General features: G+C 43.7%; 1 protein-coding gene across 4 annotated transcripts in view; it reads right to left on the reverse strand.

The window, feature by feature from the left end:
- Nucleotides 1-1,407: 1,407 nt before the first annotated feature.
- Nucleotides 1,408-16,506, reverse strand: part of DGUOK (deoxyguanosine kinase) — a 47,320-nt gene continuing 32,221 nt past the window's right edge. For 2 of the 4 annotated variants that reach the window (XM_074195166.1, XM_074195168.1), the window contains exons 4-7: nt 12,569-12,716; nt 10,576-10,691; nt 9,087-9,186; nt 1,408-7,745 (exon numbers count right to left, since the gene is read on the reverse strand). In XM_074195166.1, coding sequence (XP_074051267.1) covers nt 7,647-7,745; nt 9,087-9,186; nt 10,576-10,691; nt 12,569-12,716 — 463 coding nt within the window. In that variant the 3' untranslated portion in view covers nt 1,408-7,646. Of the gene's footprint in view, nt 7,876-9,086; nt 9,187-10,575; nt 10,692-12,568; nt 12,717-16,506 lie in introns of all 4 variants that reach the window. The other 2 variants (XM_074195171.1, XM_074195170.1) reach the window with 2 other exon arrangements.

Consider the following 16,506-nt stretch of genomic DNA (forward strand, 5'->3'; position numbering starts at 1 on the left):
AGAGTTTCATCTGATTCTCACCATCACCTGAAGGAATAAATGCTACACTAAGACTTCTTAATCTGGAGTACAAGAATTTAGATTTAAAAAAATTCCGACAGCAATTTCAATATCATTGGTTTCTGATGTAATCCTAGGGATTTCCAGGCCTCATTCTGAGAAGGGATCTATGGCCTTCACTGGACAGACCTCCGAGTGCATCCTTGTTCCCTAAGAAAGGTTAGGAATTCTTTCTATAGATGTTATTCATCTCAGGTCATCAGGTAAGGAAAATAGATGCACTGGACTTAAATGACTTTTCCAGGGCCATTTGCTTAGCAAGGGCTTTAGCTTTTAGGATGTGGGGTTGAAACCTGGATCTGTGACTTCCTGCCAGAGTGACCCTGAGCATGTCACTTACCCTCTTCCTGTATGTCTCTGCTTCCCTGTTTCCATAGGGTAGAAACCTTTCTAAGACTCAAATCTTTAATCCTGATTCCCCTTGATATAGAGATCACATTGAGTCCAAGTCTAATAGGGCACCCAAACTCACACACATGCACTCTTAGACATACACACTCACACAAACATGCACTCATGCACATTCACATGCACACACACTCATAGAAAAGCCCATACACACACACACACACACACACACACACACACACGCACACAATCAGAGACCCTTTGAGTACAATGTGTCTCCCCAGGTCACACAGATGATAAATCAGGGCCAGGAATTAGACTCAGACCCAGTCTGGGGCTCCCTTTCAGAACTGTCCGAAGGCCGACCTTAGTAGGATGAGGCAAGTGGAGCAAGCTCTGTGGGCAGCCTAATGGAAAGCAGAGTGGATGCTCCATCCTGGATCTCAGCAAGGGCCCTCCAGAGTCTTATTTCTTGGCCTCTGCTTTGTCTATAACATGAGATCAGAAATCCATCCGGCCTTGAAAACTCTGAGCCAAATCACAGGCCGCTGTTTCGCTAATGAGCAAAGCAGACACCCGTCACCAGAGCCAGACTAGAGTCGGGAAGCCAGGCTGGTGGCGTGGGATCCAGCCATCCCACCGCAGAGCTAACCACTCCCTCCTCAGGGCAGCCAGCCCATGGGGAACCAGGACCAAGTTGGTTGCAACTGACCAGCCTTCTGGGGAGCTGCCAAGTGGCACCCTTTCTCCCACCTTGGGATGTTTAAATTTGGTTCCATGACCACCCAAGCAGATTAGCTGTTGGGGGGAAATCCATCCAGAAAGTATAGAATCGGAGTCCAGTTTCCCCAATGAGCCCTCTAGTGGGGACATTCTGGAAAACTCCATATAGTTCAGTAGTGACCTGAAAGAGTCCCCCCCACCCCAGCCCAAAATAGCAAAGCTTTTACCCCAATCACATAAAACAATGGAATCATAGCTTAAGTCCAATACCCTCATTTATGGATAGGAAGCTAAGACCCAAGGCTTCATAGGCATTGAGTGACAGAGCTGGGATTGGAACCCAGTACCTTCCCCTCCTCGTCCCCTCCATTGTGTCTTGTACCCAAACAAAACCTTAAAGGAAAAGAATGATTTTGATAGATCAAGTATTAGGACCAGAATTAGGATCCAGACTCTGGGAATCTTTCCACTGTGCCATGACTTGGAGTAGAACCTTAGAGGAAAAGACTCAGGGCTTTCCAGTCATGGAGAAGAACCTGAGCCCATATGGCACCTAGGAAAGATCTAGTATTCTGTTAGCACAAAGTACCTATAGAGAGTGAGGGGGAAGAGGCCTCAGAAGGTCCCTGTCACCCAGGTCATGGCTGACAATCTTCAGCTCCAAGCCCAGAAACTTGCTGCAAGATTCTAGTGGCCATAAGAAGCCAATGAAAGCTTTGCAAGAGGGCAATGGTCCATCGGTCTTGTTCCTTAGGAAGATTGCTTCAAATAGCTAAATAGAATATAAATTGGAGTTAGGGAAGATATTAAGGGGCTGTTGGATTAGTCCCAAAACACTCTCTGGGGGACAATGAGACCAATACCCTGATAGTGTCCAGGGGACTAGTGAGAAGGTAGATATCAGGGAAGTTCAAAGAAGTGAAATCATTCAGACTTGATAATTAACTGGAGATGAGGGATAAAAGTGAGGGAAGATTCAAGGATGACTTTCTCTACTAGGTGCAGACATATCTCCTTCTCTGCCCTGATTGGGCCAGCACTCAGCCTCATCCCTTCTTAGCTACCCTATAGCAATCCTCTCTTTTTTTTTAAGGCTCTTGCAAGGCAGTGGGGTTAAGTGGCTTGCCCAAGGCCACACAGCTAGGTAATTATTAAGTGTCTGAGACTGGATTTGAATTCAGGTCCTCCTGACTCCAGGACTGTTGCTCTATGCACTGTGCCACCTAACCACCCCATCAATCCTCTCCTTTTAAAAAAATTCCCTAATTCCATGGATAGTTTTCAACATACATTTTTGTAAACTTTTGAGTTCCACATTTTCTTCTCCCCTTCTTCTCCTTCCCCCCTCTCCTGAACAGTGAGTATCCATAACAATAAGCCTCCTAAGTAGCCACCCTGAATCCAATTGTTCTCCTCCAGTCTATCTTCCATTCAGTCATCAAAATGATTTTCCAAAAATGTAAATATGACTCTGTTGTTTTCACCGCTCTTAATAACTTTTTCATTTCTGCAATATCATTAATATACCTGTTTAAGGTTCTTCCCAGTTTGGCCTCCATTTACCTTTTTAGCCTTCCTAAATTTTGTCCCCCTTCTTAAACTCTAGTGTAGAACTATCCAATCTTACTTTCTCTTCCTGGCTTTCTCCAAGTCAGGAAAGTTCTATAAGTCAATCAGCAAGCATTTGTTAAGTTTGAACTATGTGTCAGTCACTATGGAAATTGCTGGGGATACAAAGAAAAGTCAGAAGAAAAATAGTCATTTCCCTCATGGAGCTTACAGTCTAATGGGTGAAGACACCACCAAAAGTTGAGCTGAAAGGGGGAGGGGAAAGAATAATAAAGACTGGCTACCTCAGTGAATAGAACACAGGCCCTGGAGTCAAGAGGACCTGAGTTCAAATCCAGACTTAGAAACTTAATAATTACCTAGCTGTATGGCCTCGGGCAAGTCACTTAACCCCATTGCTTTGCAAAAACCTAAAAACAAAAAAGACTGGCTGCTGGGGCCAGGGTTCTTCCTTTGGGTCAATCAGCAAACATTAAACACTTTCTCTACTTATGTAGTAAGTGCTGGGGATACAAAAAGAGGCAAGAAACAATCCCTATTCTCAAATCTCACTCACCATTTAGTGGTGGAGACAAGCAGAGGGAGAGGTACAAAAAAAGATATATAGGATGATTAGGAAATCCTTAAAAAGAGGGAGGGTATTAGAATCCTAAGGGCTTGGAGAAGGCTTCCAGTGAAAGAAGAGAGGAGGGAGCCCATAATGAATGCTCTCAGTTTTTTCTATGACATCTGAGAAAAGCTTCTTAGCCGGGAAGTGTGTGTGTGTGTGGGGGGGGGGGGGGGATGAGAAAGTTTGGTAGTCTTCTTGGAGAGGGGGAGAGTGAATAGATAAGGGAAGTGAAGAAAGCTTGTCTTTCTCCAAATGGAGTTTCTGGAAGGAACTTACTGATTGGAGAAAGGGGCTCCCAGTCAGAAAGATGTCCTTGGATGAGAGGATCATAGGTGTTTGGGAAAGTTCCAGAGCAAGAAGGCAGCTAGTCCATGGAGGTGAAGTCCAAAAAGTCCAATCAGGGCTGAAAAGCTGCCTCATCTCACTCCTCTTCATTTGTTTCCCAGATTTTTCTTCCTTCACCACTCAGATCAAATCTTCTCTTCTACAGAAGGCCTCTCGTGGTCTTCCTAGCCTTTTCCTCCAAGCTTATTGTGGGCCCATTTTGTATGGACAGTTCATGTGCCTGTTTCTAGACACATGGTCTCTTTTCTCTCTCCAGGATGTTTCTTGAGAATGGTGATTATTTTAGCTTTTTCCTTGCCTCCTCAATGTTTAACACAGAACTATATCATAAGCCTTAACAAATCTGGTTGCTTAATATGTGACAAGATTTTGAACACTTAATTCATTGGAGAATATGTGTGTCCTCTCCAGATTTTTAGAGGTGATGAGTGATGAGGCAATCCAGGTAAAGTGACTTGCCCATGGTCTCACAGTTACTGTCAAGTTCATCTGAGGTTAAATTTGAACTCAGGTCTTCCTGATTCCAGGGCTGGTGCGGTATTCATTGCTTGCATCACCTAGCCCTACACATTTTTTTCTCATTCATTCTGGATGTGAGCCATCCCCACCCCACTTCCTTGTAATATTAAGTGAAAGAGCAGAGAGCTTGCTGGGGATGTTTTTGTTTGTTTGTCTTTTAAGCAGACCTGGGCAGTAGATAGGGAGAACCTGTTCACTGGAATGTGTACCCTGCAAGGACACAGCTCTGAGAAGTGAACTCTCACTTTGGTTTGCCCCCAAAGATGGCCTCCTCCCCAGTTTCTAGATCCCTTTTGTCTTTCTAGCATATAGAAAAGGCTCAATGAATTCTTTTTTTCATCATCTTACTCAGGACTGATTGAATGATGAGACAAACTCCCAGAAGAGGTAGGAAGGGATGATATCAAAGACACAAGGAAGATGGTTAACTGAGAAAATGATAGCCACCTAGGATGTATTAGCGAATAGAGAAGGTGGAGAAAGAATGAGGTTTCGATGTGTAAAGTTTGGGCATTGATGAAAGGGGGTGACTGTGGGCATAAAGACATGGCATGAGACAGTCAAATAAAAAGAAAAAAGTACATGTAATGAGGATCCACTTGAGGTTAGAGCACATGAATTTGGAGTAGCCCCAGTCAGTCTTGACTTCTGCCAAAGTTTTCAGTTTTCAGGAACTTAGATGCAGGGACGGAGAAACTATATAGTAGAGGTAACCAGAGCCAAGGATTGGCAAGACACAAATAATAAACTCAAGGTTGTAAAACAAGAAATTCTGGCCTTACTTTTAGATTTCCATCTGGAAAGGACACTGGAGATCATCTAGTTTAAGTGAGAGCAGGGGTAATGAATTGGGAGGGATTAAGGAATCAGAGGGTGAGGTGAGAAAGGAGAGGGTTAGGAGGAATGAGGATGTGGTCCAGGCAGAATGACAAGGGGTTGTAGCCCACCAGATCATGGAGGTGATTCAGTATGTAGTGAGATAATAAGCTATAATGTGTGACTACTTTAGTGAGTTTTGCAACAGGGAGATGGAAGTCAGTCATGGGAGTTCAGACTGATGGACTGGGAGGTCAAGTTATCGCAAACATTGAATTGAAAGCTCCTTGAGGGCAGGTACAGTTCTTGGCTTCTTTTTGTATCTCTACCATTTAGCACAGTTCCTAGCAGGTGTTCAATATATGGTTATTGATTAAAATGTTATCCAAATTGCCATGATTATACATGAATATCAAATTACTTGCTGTCACAGGGAAGAAGGAAAGGGAGTGAGAAAACTGAAACTCAAAGACTGACAAAAAGATGTTGAAAACTAACAGCATGTAATTGAAAAAATGAAATAAAAAACAAGAGATTACCGCGATTATTATACAATCATGGATACATCAAAGTATGACAAAACCCATCGAAGATTAATTTGTCAATCTGTCAAAGACCTGTGGTTTCACCTGTACAGTAATATTCTTTACCTTGAAATTTCTGTTCCTTCCTGAATGTACCAAAATATTTGTAGCAGCTCTTTTTGTGGTGGCAAAGGATTGGAAGTTGAAGGAATGCATCATTGGGGGAATGGCTGAACAAGTTGTGACATATGATTGTCATGGAATTCTCTTGTGCTATAAAAAAATGGCAAAAAGAATGCTTTCACTTGGGAAGACTTTTATGAACTGATGCAAAGTGAAGTGAACAGAACCAGGGGAAGATTGTACATAGTAACCATATTCTAATATGATGAATTATGAATGAGTTATTCTCAGCCACCCAATAATCCAAGACAATTCCAAAGGACTCGATGAAAAAATGCTTTCCAATTGCAAAGAAAGAACTAATGGAGTTTGAATGCAGATAAAAGTATGCTTTTTAAACTTTATTTTTCTTTTTTCCTTTTTTTTCCTAAGGTTTTTTGCAATGGGGTTAAGTGGCTTGCCCAAGGCCACACAGCTAGGTAATTATTAAGTGTCTGAGGCCAGATTTGAACTCAGGTACGCATGACACCAGCGTCAGTGCTCTATCCACTGCACCATCTAGCTGCCCCAAAACTTTATTTTTCTTGGAAGTTTTGTGTATTTTTTTTTGGCAACATGGCTAATATGGAAATATCTTTTACCACTGCATTGGTATAACCTATATCAGATTGCTTGCCTTCTCAAGGAGAAGGAAGGGGAGAAAGGGAGAGAATTTGGAACTTAAAATTTTTTAAAATATTAAAAATTGTTTTTCCATGTAATTTATAAAAAAATGAAATGAAATAAAATTTCTAGTGTTTTTTGAGGTCAGATAGATTTGCCTTTGGGCATAAACATAGTGTTGGAGGCAGCCTTTGAATGCAGATCTTACTGGATCCAAGTCTAACACTCTATTCATATCTCTCATTTACAATAATATGAAGGGGGGAAGGAATAGGAACATGCTAGACATATTGGCTACAATCATGTATTTAAATATTTGTATGTATAAAAAATATAATAATGAAAATCAGAATGGAATAGAGGATGACCAGAGATTTAGAACTGAAAGGACCATCAGTCCTTACTTTACAATGAGGAAACTGAAGTCAGAACAGTGATGTAAACTGTAAGAGACTACTCAGATGGTAAATGGCAGAACTCATGTCCCTGGAGGCATTCTCTGCCCTAGGACTACAAATCCAGGGTTCTATCCATTGCAAAACCCCTGCCTGGATAAATGACTTGCTCATGTATATTTCTATAATGCAAATCATTAATCACAAAACTGAAGGGAGAAAGAAAGGATAAGAGCATTCCAAGATGTCCCATTTCATTAGGGCTTGTGGAGGGCAAGGGTAGAGAAGCAAAGTCCTAAGCCTTGGCATGATCTCCCTGCTCTGTGGTCTCATTTCGTGTCAGCTCAAACCTTTTTGCCCAACCACTTCATTTATTCTGCCCATACCCAAACTGGAGAGCTCAGCCTTGGTCCTTTGGGTCTGGCTCCCTGGCTCTGATGTGGGGAGGGACCCATGGGAGTCAGAGAAAGCTAGTCATCTGGCACATAGAGAACTAATGGGATTTAGGAAAGCCAGGTCCTCCTTTGTGGAAAAGATCTTCCAAGATTTAGCAACTCAATGATCAACCAGGTTTCCAAAGGACTCAAGATGAAATTTTGGTCTACCACTAGACAGAGACTGAAAAACCCAAGAGGTGAGATTGGAAGCCTATTCTCTTGCTGTGTCTCTCTGTCTCTCTCTCTGTCTCTCTTTTGTTTGGACAAGGTATGCTTGTTTTGCACAACTCTACATAGTAGTGAAATATTTATTTTCTTTTAAATGGATAGGGGAGGGGGGATAGAGGGAGAGAATTTGGATCTGAAAATAAAATGAAATGGAAGAAAAAGGAACTTAAGGAAAGCTTCAAAGCTTGAATGAGGCCCTTTGAGGTCCTCTTGTCCTGAGATCAGAGATAGCAGATCAGGGCTGGAGGCCTGGCAGAGGCCCAGGAGACTATGGAGTCTGATGTCCTCATTCAATAGATGAGGAAAATGAACCTTGGAGCAGCTGCACATGGTCACCAAAGAGTAAGCCCTTGAGAGTCAAATAATTCTTCAGATGCAAAGGAGCCTGGAAAGAAAGAGGCCATGGTTCTCCAAACTTCAGAAAGGCACTAACTTATCAGAATCCCAGCCTAGGCCCACAGATCCTGCCTAGCAGGACCCCAGCTTCATCCTAGATTCTTTACAAAGGTGTTTACCTGTTGGGGAAAAAGAGACAAACAAAATTCAATTTCACATTTTCATGGAGAGGAGAACACCATCCCTCCACCAAGGTTCTCTTTGGCTAGAGTGTAAACTCCTTGAGGGCAGGGTTGGCTTCTTGTAGCCTTAGCATCTAGCAGAATCATTGGCACACAGTAGGCTCTTAGTCACTGTTTACTCATTGGGCCTGTTGTTTGCAGGGCATAAGTGACTCTGAGCTCTTGAAAGGCAAGTCCTGAGAGGTGGATCCAAAAGACTTTGAGTAGAGTCCACCACAGATACATTATCAGAGCGCCAAATGAGTTGAGCTCACAAAGGCTCATTGCCAACACCAGCTACAGGATTGGGAATGAATTCTCCAGCCATGGTACCTCACAATCACCAGGGACAAAGTCATCTGTGACCTAAGACAGAGTTGAGAGCACCCACATGAATAGAATCCTGGCTGAAGGACAAGACTCTTCAGACCAAAGACATCTTAGTAGAGCCCAGAGGATTGAGAAGAAAGAGAAAGCAGCCATTTAGAAGCCTAGAGTCAGAGCCAGGAGAGAGGATGGAGTAGAGAGGGTCTGAGTCCAGACTGCCTGGATCCAGGGAGCCATGATGCTTTGATGGATGAAGTCAACAGGCAAGATGGCAGCTCTATTTATCAATCACTTCTGAGAAGATGGCATTGGATGGAGCAGGAAATCCATCCCCTCTTTCTTTGACCTAGTTGGCCAAGGCCACATGTTCCCACAGATGGAGGAGAACTGTTATAGATTTAGCCCTGGAAGGGGTTTTGGAGTTCCCTCAGTGGCTGATCTGAAAAGGGAGGCTCACACAGTCAGGAAGTACAAAGGTGAGATCTGAACACAGATCTTCTTGCCTCCTAAGTGACTCTATGTCTTTTGCCCTTTCTTTTTTCTGGGGAAAGCCCAAGAAGGTCATGAGATCATCAGGTCATAGGTTCAGAACTAGGAGGAAGTTTCAAGGTCATCCTGTGTAATCCCCCCATTTTACAGATAAAGAAACTGAGACCCAGAGAGGGTAATTTATGCAGGTGACTCATCCAAGGTTACCCATTGCCTGGATCTCCAAGTGTTTGTTTTTAGAAACTATCCCTTCCATGAGAAAAGCAGGGGGCTCAGAACTTTGTTTAACCAGGTGGGAAGTCTCACCATCAAGAGAAAAATCTACCATAAATCAGAGTTAGAGCTATTTTGACCTTTGTCATGAGCTCCTCCTGTTTGGTTGCCTCCTCAGAGAAATCCTCATTGACATCCAACACCAGCACAGGGGCCTTCTTCAAGTTCTCAAAGTGGAGCCTGCAGGAACCAGACAAGAGGGAGAGGCTCAGAACAGTCAGTTGGGAGCATTTCCAGGATGTGGTGGAAGGCTGTTCAGGAAGAAACAATCTGGCCCTGGGTTCAAATCCTGCCTCCTGCCATTTTATTAGATGTGTGACCTTCAGCAAATCATTGAAGGTCCCAGAGTTTCAATTTCATCATCTATCCAATGTAGGACTTAGATGAGATGGATTCTCCTCCCTTCTACTGGAAATGGAGGGTTCCAGGGACTCCATTGGAAGAACTTCTCACACAAACCACAAGGAAACAGACTTTTTGTGTTGGGGCTGCTCTTGGGAGTCTTCTGACATTGCAGTTGCCTACTCATTTTTCAGTTGCAACTGACTCTGTGACCTCAATTGAGGATTTCTTGGCAGAGATACTGGAGTGGTTTTGCCATTTAAAGTTCACTTTACAGATGAAGAAACTGAGACCCAGAAAGAGTAACATGTAAGTGACTCATCCAAGGTCACCCCAGTGCCTTGCCTAGGGTCACACACCTAGGCAGCGTTTGAGGCTGGATTTGAATACATGAAGATGAACCTTCCTGACTTCAGGCCTGGTGCTCTATCTATTTACTTCAACATCTGGATGCTAAGACCCAATCTGGGGAGGGATGAATGCTCTCCTAAGGCAGTTCAGAATTAAGGAAAGACTTGATAGGTCAAATCTGCAAAACAAATTCTAGGATCAAAACTTTAGGTGATGCCAGAAAAGCTATTAGGAAGCCAACTGGAATGTACAGAAACCACCAAAGGAGTGACTGGCCATCTCCAGACACTCATTTCGGAGAAATTTTAGAAACTGCTAGGCCAAGTCTGGCTCCTGGGGTGTCCCCAACCAACAAAAAAGGAATCCTAAGGGCCAGCATCCATTTGAAGGCCCCTGAGGCTATAAAATCTTTTATATGTCTTCTATTATATCTTACTTGACCATCATAGTAGCCCTGTAAGGTAGTATTATTAGTCGATTTTACAACTTAGGAAACAGAGGCACTGAGAGGTGAATTTACTTGCTCTTTTTCATAGAGCTAAATCTAGGGGAAAATCACTTTAATTTCCCAAGCCTCAGTTTCCTCATCTTTAAAATGAATGCACTGGCCTCTAAGGTGGCCCTGGAGTCATTAACTAGGTGGGTGACCCTATGCATGTCACCTGACCTCTCAATTTCCACAGCTGTGGAATTTAGTAATGGGACCTATCTGTAGCTAAGGTCTTTTCTAGCTCTTCATCTCTTGGATGGGCATCAAATGCAGGCCAGCCTCACTCTCAGACCAGTGCTTTCTCTCCTTCTTCAATCCTGTCCTAACAGAAGATGTATGTCCTTGCTCAGGGGGTGGTCCATGGGACAGATGGCCATTTGACTTACTCAGTCACCTTATGGATAAACCAATCTTCATGCTGAGTGTGAAGCTGTTTGAGATAGGCCAACTCGAGGCCCTTCTCTTCAGCCCTGGCCCGTTGGTGGAGTCTCTTCAGACATACCTAAAAAAACAATCCCAGTCTCTGTTAGTGAGGCCGGACATGGCTCTTCCCCTCCAGGACTGGAGTAGTTTGCCAATTCTTTTTCCAACTCATTTTATAATGAGGAACCAGAAGCTCCAAGGTATACTGACTAGGTCAAGGTTACACCGTTAGTAGGTGTCTGAAACTGGATTTCAACTCAGGGAGATGAGACTACCTGCCTGTGGGATTAGTACTGTATCCACTATGTCACCTAGCTGCCCCTAAACTCAAACAGACATTTAATAAATGTTCACTGATTGATTCTAATTAGGATTAGACTACAAATCCAGGCTCTGAGTTTATTAGCTGTATTCCCTTGGGCAAGTCACTTAACTTCTAGGGACCTCAGTTTCTTATTCTGAATTAAGGAGGTATGGATTAAAGGAGGGCAACCCTAGGATTCAGTAGTAGATAGAATACTGGATTTGAAGTCAGGAAGACTCATCTTCCTGGGTTCAAATCTGGTCTCAGATAATTCCTGGCTTTGTGACCCAGTTTGCCTCCATTTCTTTATCTATAAAATGAGCTGGAGAAAGAGATAGCAAACATTCCAGTATCTCTGCCAAGGAAATCATGTAGAGTCAAACACAACTGAAATGACTGAACAACAATAACCAAAAATTAAATGAGGCCCAATCTACCTTCTCAATTAAATAACCCCCAAATGGAGCAAAGATTTGGAATCAGGAAGACTGAGATCAAATCTTGCTTCAGACACTTTCTAGCTATGAACAAGTCACATCTTTAAAATGAGGAAATGAATAAGCTGCCTCACAGGGTGGTTGTGAGATCAAACAAATCAACATACTTTATTATCATTATTATTGAGGTTCTGAGAGTACAAAGACTAAAAGGAAAATGTCTAATCTCAAGGGATTTACTTTCTAAAGGGGAAGACAATTCATCAATCAATTATCAGCATTTATTAAGTCCTGGCTACATCTGAGAAGTGGGCCAGGATCCTTGGAGACCTCCTAACCTTTCATTTTACAGAAACTTCCCTATTTTATAAAAGAGCTAAAATTCCTTGCCACAGTCAGGCCCAAATCTCTGAAATTTAGCCTCATCTTTCTATAGTCAGTTCAGAAGACCAGGGTTCTATTCTTATGATTACTATACTTGTGATCTAAATCTCAGTTTCCTTATCTGTAAAATGGGGGTAATAATAGTAATACTAAGTGATTTAGCCTAAACATGGACTATTATGATGGGAATTCTAGTATTTGCCTAGCTTTCACTTGCTAATCTATTCCTGGAATTCTGGGAATGGTAATTATTCCTGCCCAGCTTTCTTAGAGCAGAGGAGACAGCATCACAAAGGCAAGGAAGAGAATAGTTAATGGAGGCAGGAAAGAGCAACCCTCCTCCCCCCACCACCCATTCCCTCCAAGCAGCCCAGAGTCATGCCCTAGGGTTGCAGGGCAATCTGAGGCAATGGAATATAGGCCCCACTGTCCCAGGAGCCAAAAAGGGAAATCCAGGCTCCAATTGCTCTGATGTAGACCAGGATTCACCCCTCCTCCTCCTTCATTCTGAGGGCCTAGCTAGGAAGGGGGTTTGGTTTTAGAAACTATAGAATCAGCTATGAGGATTATCACCTTAGAGCTAGAAGGGCCATTAGTCTAACCCTTTTATTTTACAGGTGAGGCCCTGAGCTCATTCAACCAAGAAATAGAGCAAGTTTTGAATCTAGGTCCTCTGACTTCAAATCCGGAACCTTTGTCTGCCACCCTGCCTCATTCATCTGAAGAGGTTCCTAAGGCCCTTTCCCACCCCAATGGGCACCCCCCCCCAGCTCCCCCTTCTTCCCACTTTCCTCAGGTCTTGGGAATTCTTGGAGCCCAGGGCTCTCATACCTGGGGAGAAGCCTTCAGGTAGATGAAGCCATCCAGGAGAGTGCGGCTGCTAAATTCCTGGAGAAGGAAGGAATGCCAATTCTGATAGATAGCCCACTCAACATCGTTTAGGAAGCCATTTTCAAAGAGATTCTTGGCAAAGATGTACCTAGGTGAGGGGAGAAAAAAAGATGCCAGGGCAGGTAGAAAAACAACCCAGAGGCAAAGGGGGGGGGGAGAATAATTTATCTCCCAGGACTCAAGGAGGTAAGGTTTGTAAACTTTTAAGCACCATGAATAAAAGCCATCATAATAATTATTAGCCAGAGCTAGGACTTGAACCCCCCCCCCCCCAAGTCCTGAAAGCTGTGTGCAGTGGTCTTCTCCTGGACCAAGCTCCCTGGATCTGGTATTAATCAGTTCCTAAAGCTATGGATAAATAAAGGCTAATTCAGCTGTGCAAACATTAATCAGCACCTATTGAATTCAAGGCTTTGGGCCAGGGCTAGAGATATGCAATAATAATGAGAAATGGTAGAGTTGTCGTTTAGTTCCGTAGGACTCTAAGTGACCAGCCAAAGAAGTTTTTCCTTGGCTAAGATACTGGAGTGGTTTGCCATTTCCTTCCTGTACTCCTATCTAATAGATGAGAAACTGAGGCAAATAGGGTTTGTGACTTTCCCAAGGTCACAGAGCTGGGAAATTATCTGAGCTGAATTTGAACTCAGGTCTTCTTGATTCCAGGACCAGTATTCTACCACTTAGCTGCCCCAGAAAGGGGGGGGGCACTCTCTTTACCTATTGCCCCTCCCCCTCCATCTTTCTGATAGCCTGGCTAGGAAGGGGTTTTGGTTTTAGAAAATATAGAATCAGATAGGAGGATTATAGTCTTAAAGTTAGGAGAGAGGGAGGGAGGGGAGGGAGGGGGGAGAGAGAGAGAGAGAGAGAGAGAGAGAGAGAGATCTATTATCTATCTAGTGAGTGGCTACCCTGCTCCCAGAGACACAATGGCTCTTTGCTGTTCTTCAACTGGATATTCCCTCTTATTCCCACCCTGGGATGCTCCTCTGCCTCCAGTCTCCCCTGGAGATCCAGCTAATATCCCACTTTCTCTAGGAAGTCTTTCCTCCTTCCCCTTAAGGTAACAGCTTCCCTCCCATAGATACAGTACTCAATAGCTCCTGGGTACATTGTTATTTGCATGCAACCCTTTATCTCACTGCAGAGACCTCAAAAAATGTTTATTGACTTCAAGACTGGGTCAGAATCCTACAAACTGCCTTTCCAGGGTCTCCTTCAAATTGCCTGTCCTCCCTCCCAGCCAAATTAGTTTGCATTATTTGCATATTACCTCTAAATGAAGTGTGGCTTGCCTAAGAGAATGCAAGTTCCCTGAGGACAGGCTTTGCCTTTTTGTCTAATATAGTCAGGGTCAATAAATGCTAGAAAGTGCCCTTATTTCCCTGGAAATAATGTATAAAATGTCCAAAAAGAGAACATCTATGTCCCCAAGTCCTATTTTTGAGTAGGTTTCAGTGTAATAGGAAGAGGAAGACACACAAATAAGTATGAACTTAAAGAAAAGGCTTAACATAGAAGGGGAAATGGAAAAAAATGCCAAGGGGAGAGTCAGGCAAAGTGCTGGGGGAAGCTGCAGAAGGGAAATGGGACACACACACACACACACACACACACAACACACACACACACAACACACACACAGAGTCAGAAGTCCAGGGGAGACTTTCTGGAACTAAGAGCATCAATGAAACAAAGAAGCTCCCCACTCCTCCTCCCCCTGTCCCTTCCCAGCAGAAAGGAGCCAAAGAAAGTTCAAAAGGGGTCCTTCCTCCCTCTGCTTCCTCACCTCCAATCTGGGCAGTGCAACCATGTTAGACCCAAATTTTCACATTATAAAAATGTAAATACATAAAGAAAAAGAATCCCTGGGGCTGGCAGCCCCTAGGTTTTGCCTTGAAACAGGGGAGGAATTTCAATGAATGGAGGTGGAAGTAGGAAGGGGAATTTATTCCAGGCTCAGGGGAATGGCCTCAGTAAAGATGGGAAGAGCAGAGAAGATAGAACGAGGACAAGAGGGAGAGGACAGGCCAGTTAGTTTGAAACAGTCTATAAAAGTCAAGAAAAGTCAGTTGGAAAGTCGGTAGAGGACTGAGTGGCAGGCTCAGAGATGTGGACTATATTGAGGAAGCAATGGAGAGGGCCATAATTAGGCTGGGGACTCAGGTGGGAAGGGTGGAAGGAAGAGGGGGCAGACTGGGAGCCAGGAGACCAATTAGGAGCTTGTTACAGAAGGGCAGGCAACAAGAGATAAGGGTTTAAACAAAGATGTCTGCAGAGAAAGCAGAGGCAAGGGTCCAGATGCAAGAGATTTGTGCCAGAGTATAATAGACAGAATGGGGCAAATGAGTGGAATTTTTTTGAGGGGGGTGTTGGAATGAGAAGAAAAGACAGCACAGTTTTAAACCTTAATGACTTTGAAGACACTGAGGCCTCAACAGAAATAGAGAAGTCCGTGGAAGAGGGGAGATGGATATGTGGCATTGAAAAAGCATTATTAGGGGCAGCTAGGTGGCGCAGTGGATAAAGCACCGGCCCTGGAGTCAGGAGGACCTGGGTTCAAATCCGGTCTCAGACACTTAATGATTACCTAGCTGTGTGGCCTTGGGCAAACCACTGAACCCCATTTGCCTTGCAAAAAAAACCCCTAAAAATAAAAATAAAAAAAAAGAAAAAGCATTATTAGATATTCACTATTTTCCATGAATTTTGTTTTATGATGGGGTATACAAATAAAATATATATACAACAAATTTCATTGGCTCCCAATTCCCTCAGATCCAATGGAAAACACTGTTTCCATTCCAAGCTCTTCTTACATTCCCAGTCTTCTACCTTTCTTCCCTCCCTCCCTGCCTTCAGGAAACATCTATTCTACAAAGTTGGGCAACCAGGTGTCACAGTGGATAAAGCATGACCTTGGAGTCAGAAGGATGGGAGCTCCAATCCAGCTTCAGACACCTGACACTAGCTTTGTGACCTTGGGCAAGCCATTTAACCCCGATTGACTCACATCTAGGGTCATCTCCAGTCATCCTAATTCATACCTCAGATGACTCTGGAGGAGAGAGTGAGGCTGGTGCCAGTAGATCATTCTAAAAAGTGTGGCAACACATCAATAAGTATTTATTGAGCTCTTAACTGTTTACCAGCCAATTTGGTACTGCCAATTTGGGGACAGAAAGCAAGGCCAAAACCAGACCTTGCCTTCAGGAAACCATGCTTATGAGAGAGAGTATTTGATAGAAACTTGAGAAATATTCAGTAGATGGGAGGCAACTTTAGAGGAGGGGGTTGGGAAAAGTTGGGAGGGAGGGATACCCAGTAGCCAGGGAGGAATGCTTCATTGTAGAAGTCCCAGTGGTGGTGAATGGATCCTAAGCCTGATACTAACTGTGCTGAGTGGGGTGTGCTAGTGGGGTGCCAGATGGCCCTAGCCAGCAGGCAGAGGAAAAAAAAAAACCCAGGACCAGGATTCTGGGAGAGTCTGAGATAGAAGATAGAGACTGGGGAGTCATTTGTGTACAATTGAAGCCGAGGGGGTGGATGGGATAGATAAAGTAAACAGTAGAGAGATAAGAGATGGCAGGAGAAGGAGACATCCGCATTTAAGAGGGAGGAGCCAGTCACTCAGACAAAGAATAGTCCCACTGGGAGGAGGACTGTGACAGAACCATGTCTGGGAAGCTTGGGGGAGGGGAGCCAGGAGATCATATCCTAAAGAGAAGTCAGGGAGGTTAAGTACAGATTAAGAAACTGAGGCAAGGAAGGCTAAGTGACAGTGACTTAGCATCTGAGATGGGGTTCAAACCCAGCTCTTCGGGGTACCAAACTCAGCATTTTCATGAGATCATCTTATTATCTCAAGGAGGTGATGATCA

The sequence above is a fragment of the Macrotis lagotis genome, chromosome 1, assembly GCF_037893015.1.
Source record: "Macrotis lagotis isolate mMagLag1 chromosome 1, bilby.v1.9.chrom.fasta, whole genome shotgun sequence".
Taxonomy (NCBI): domain Eukaryota; kingdom Metazoa; phylum Chordata; class Mammalia; order Peramelemorphia; family Peramelidae; genus Macrotis; species Macrotis lagotis.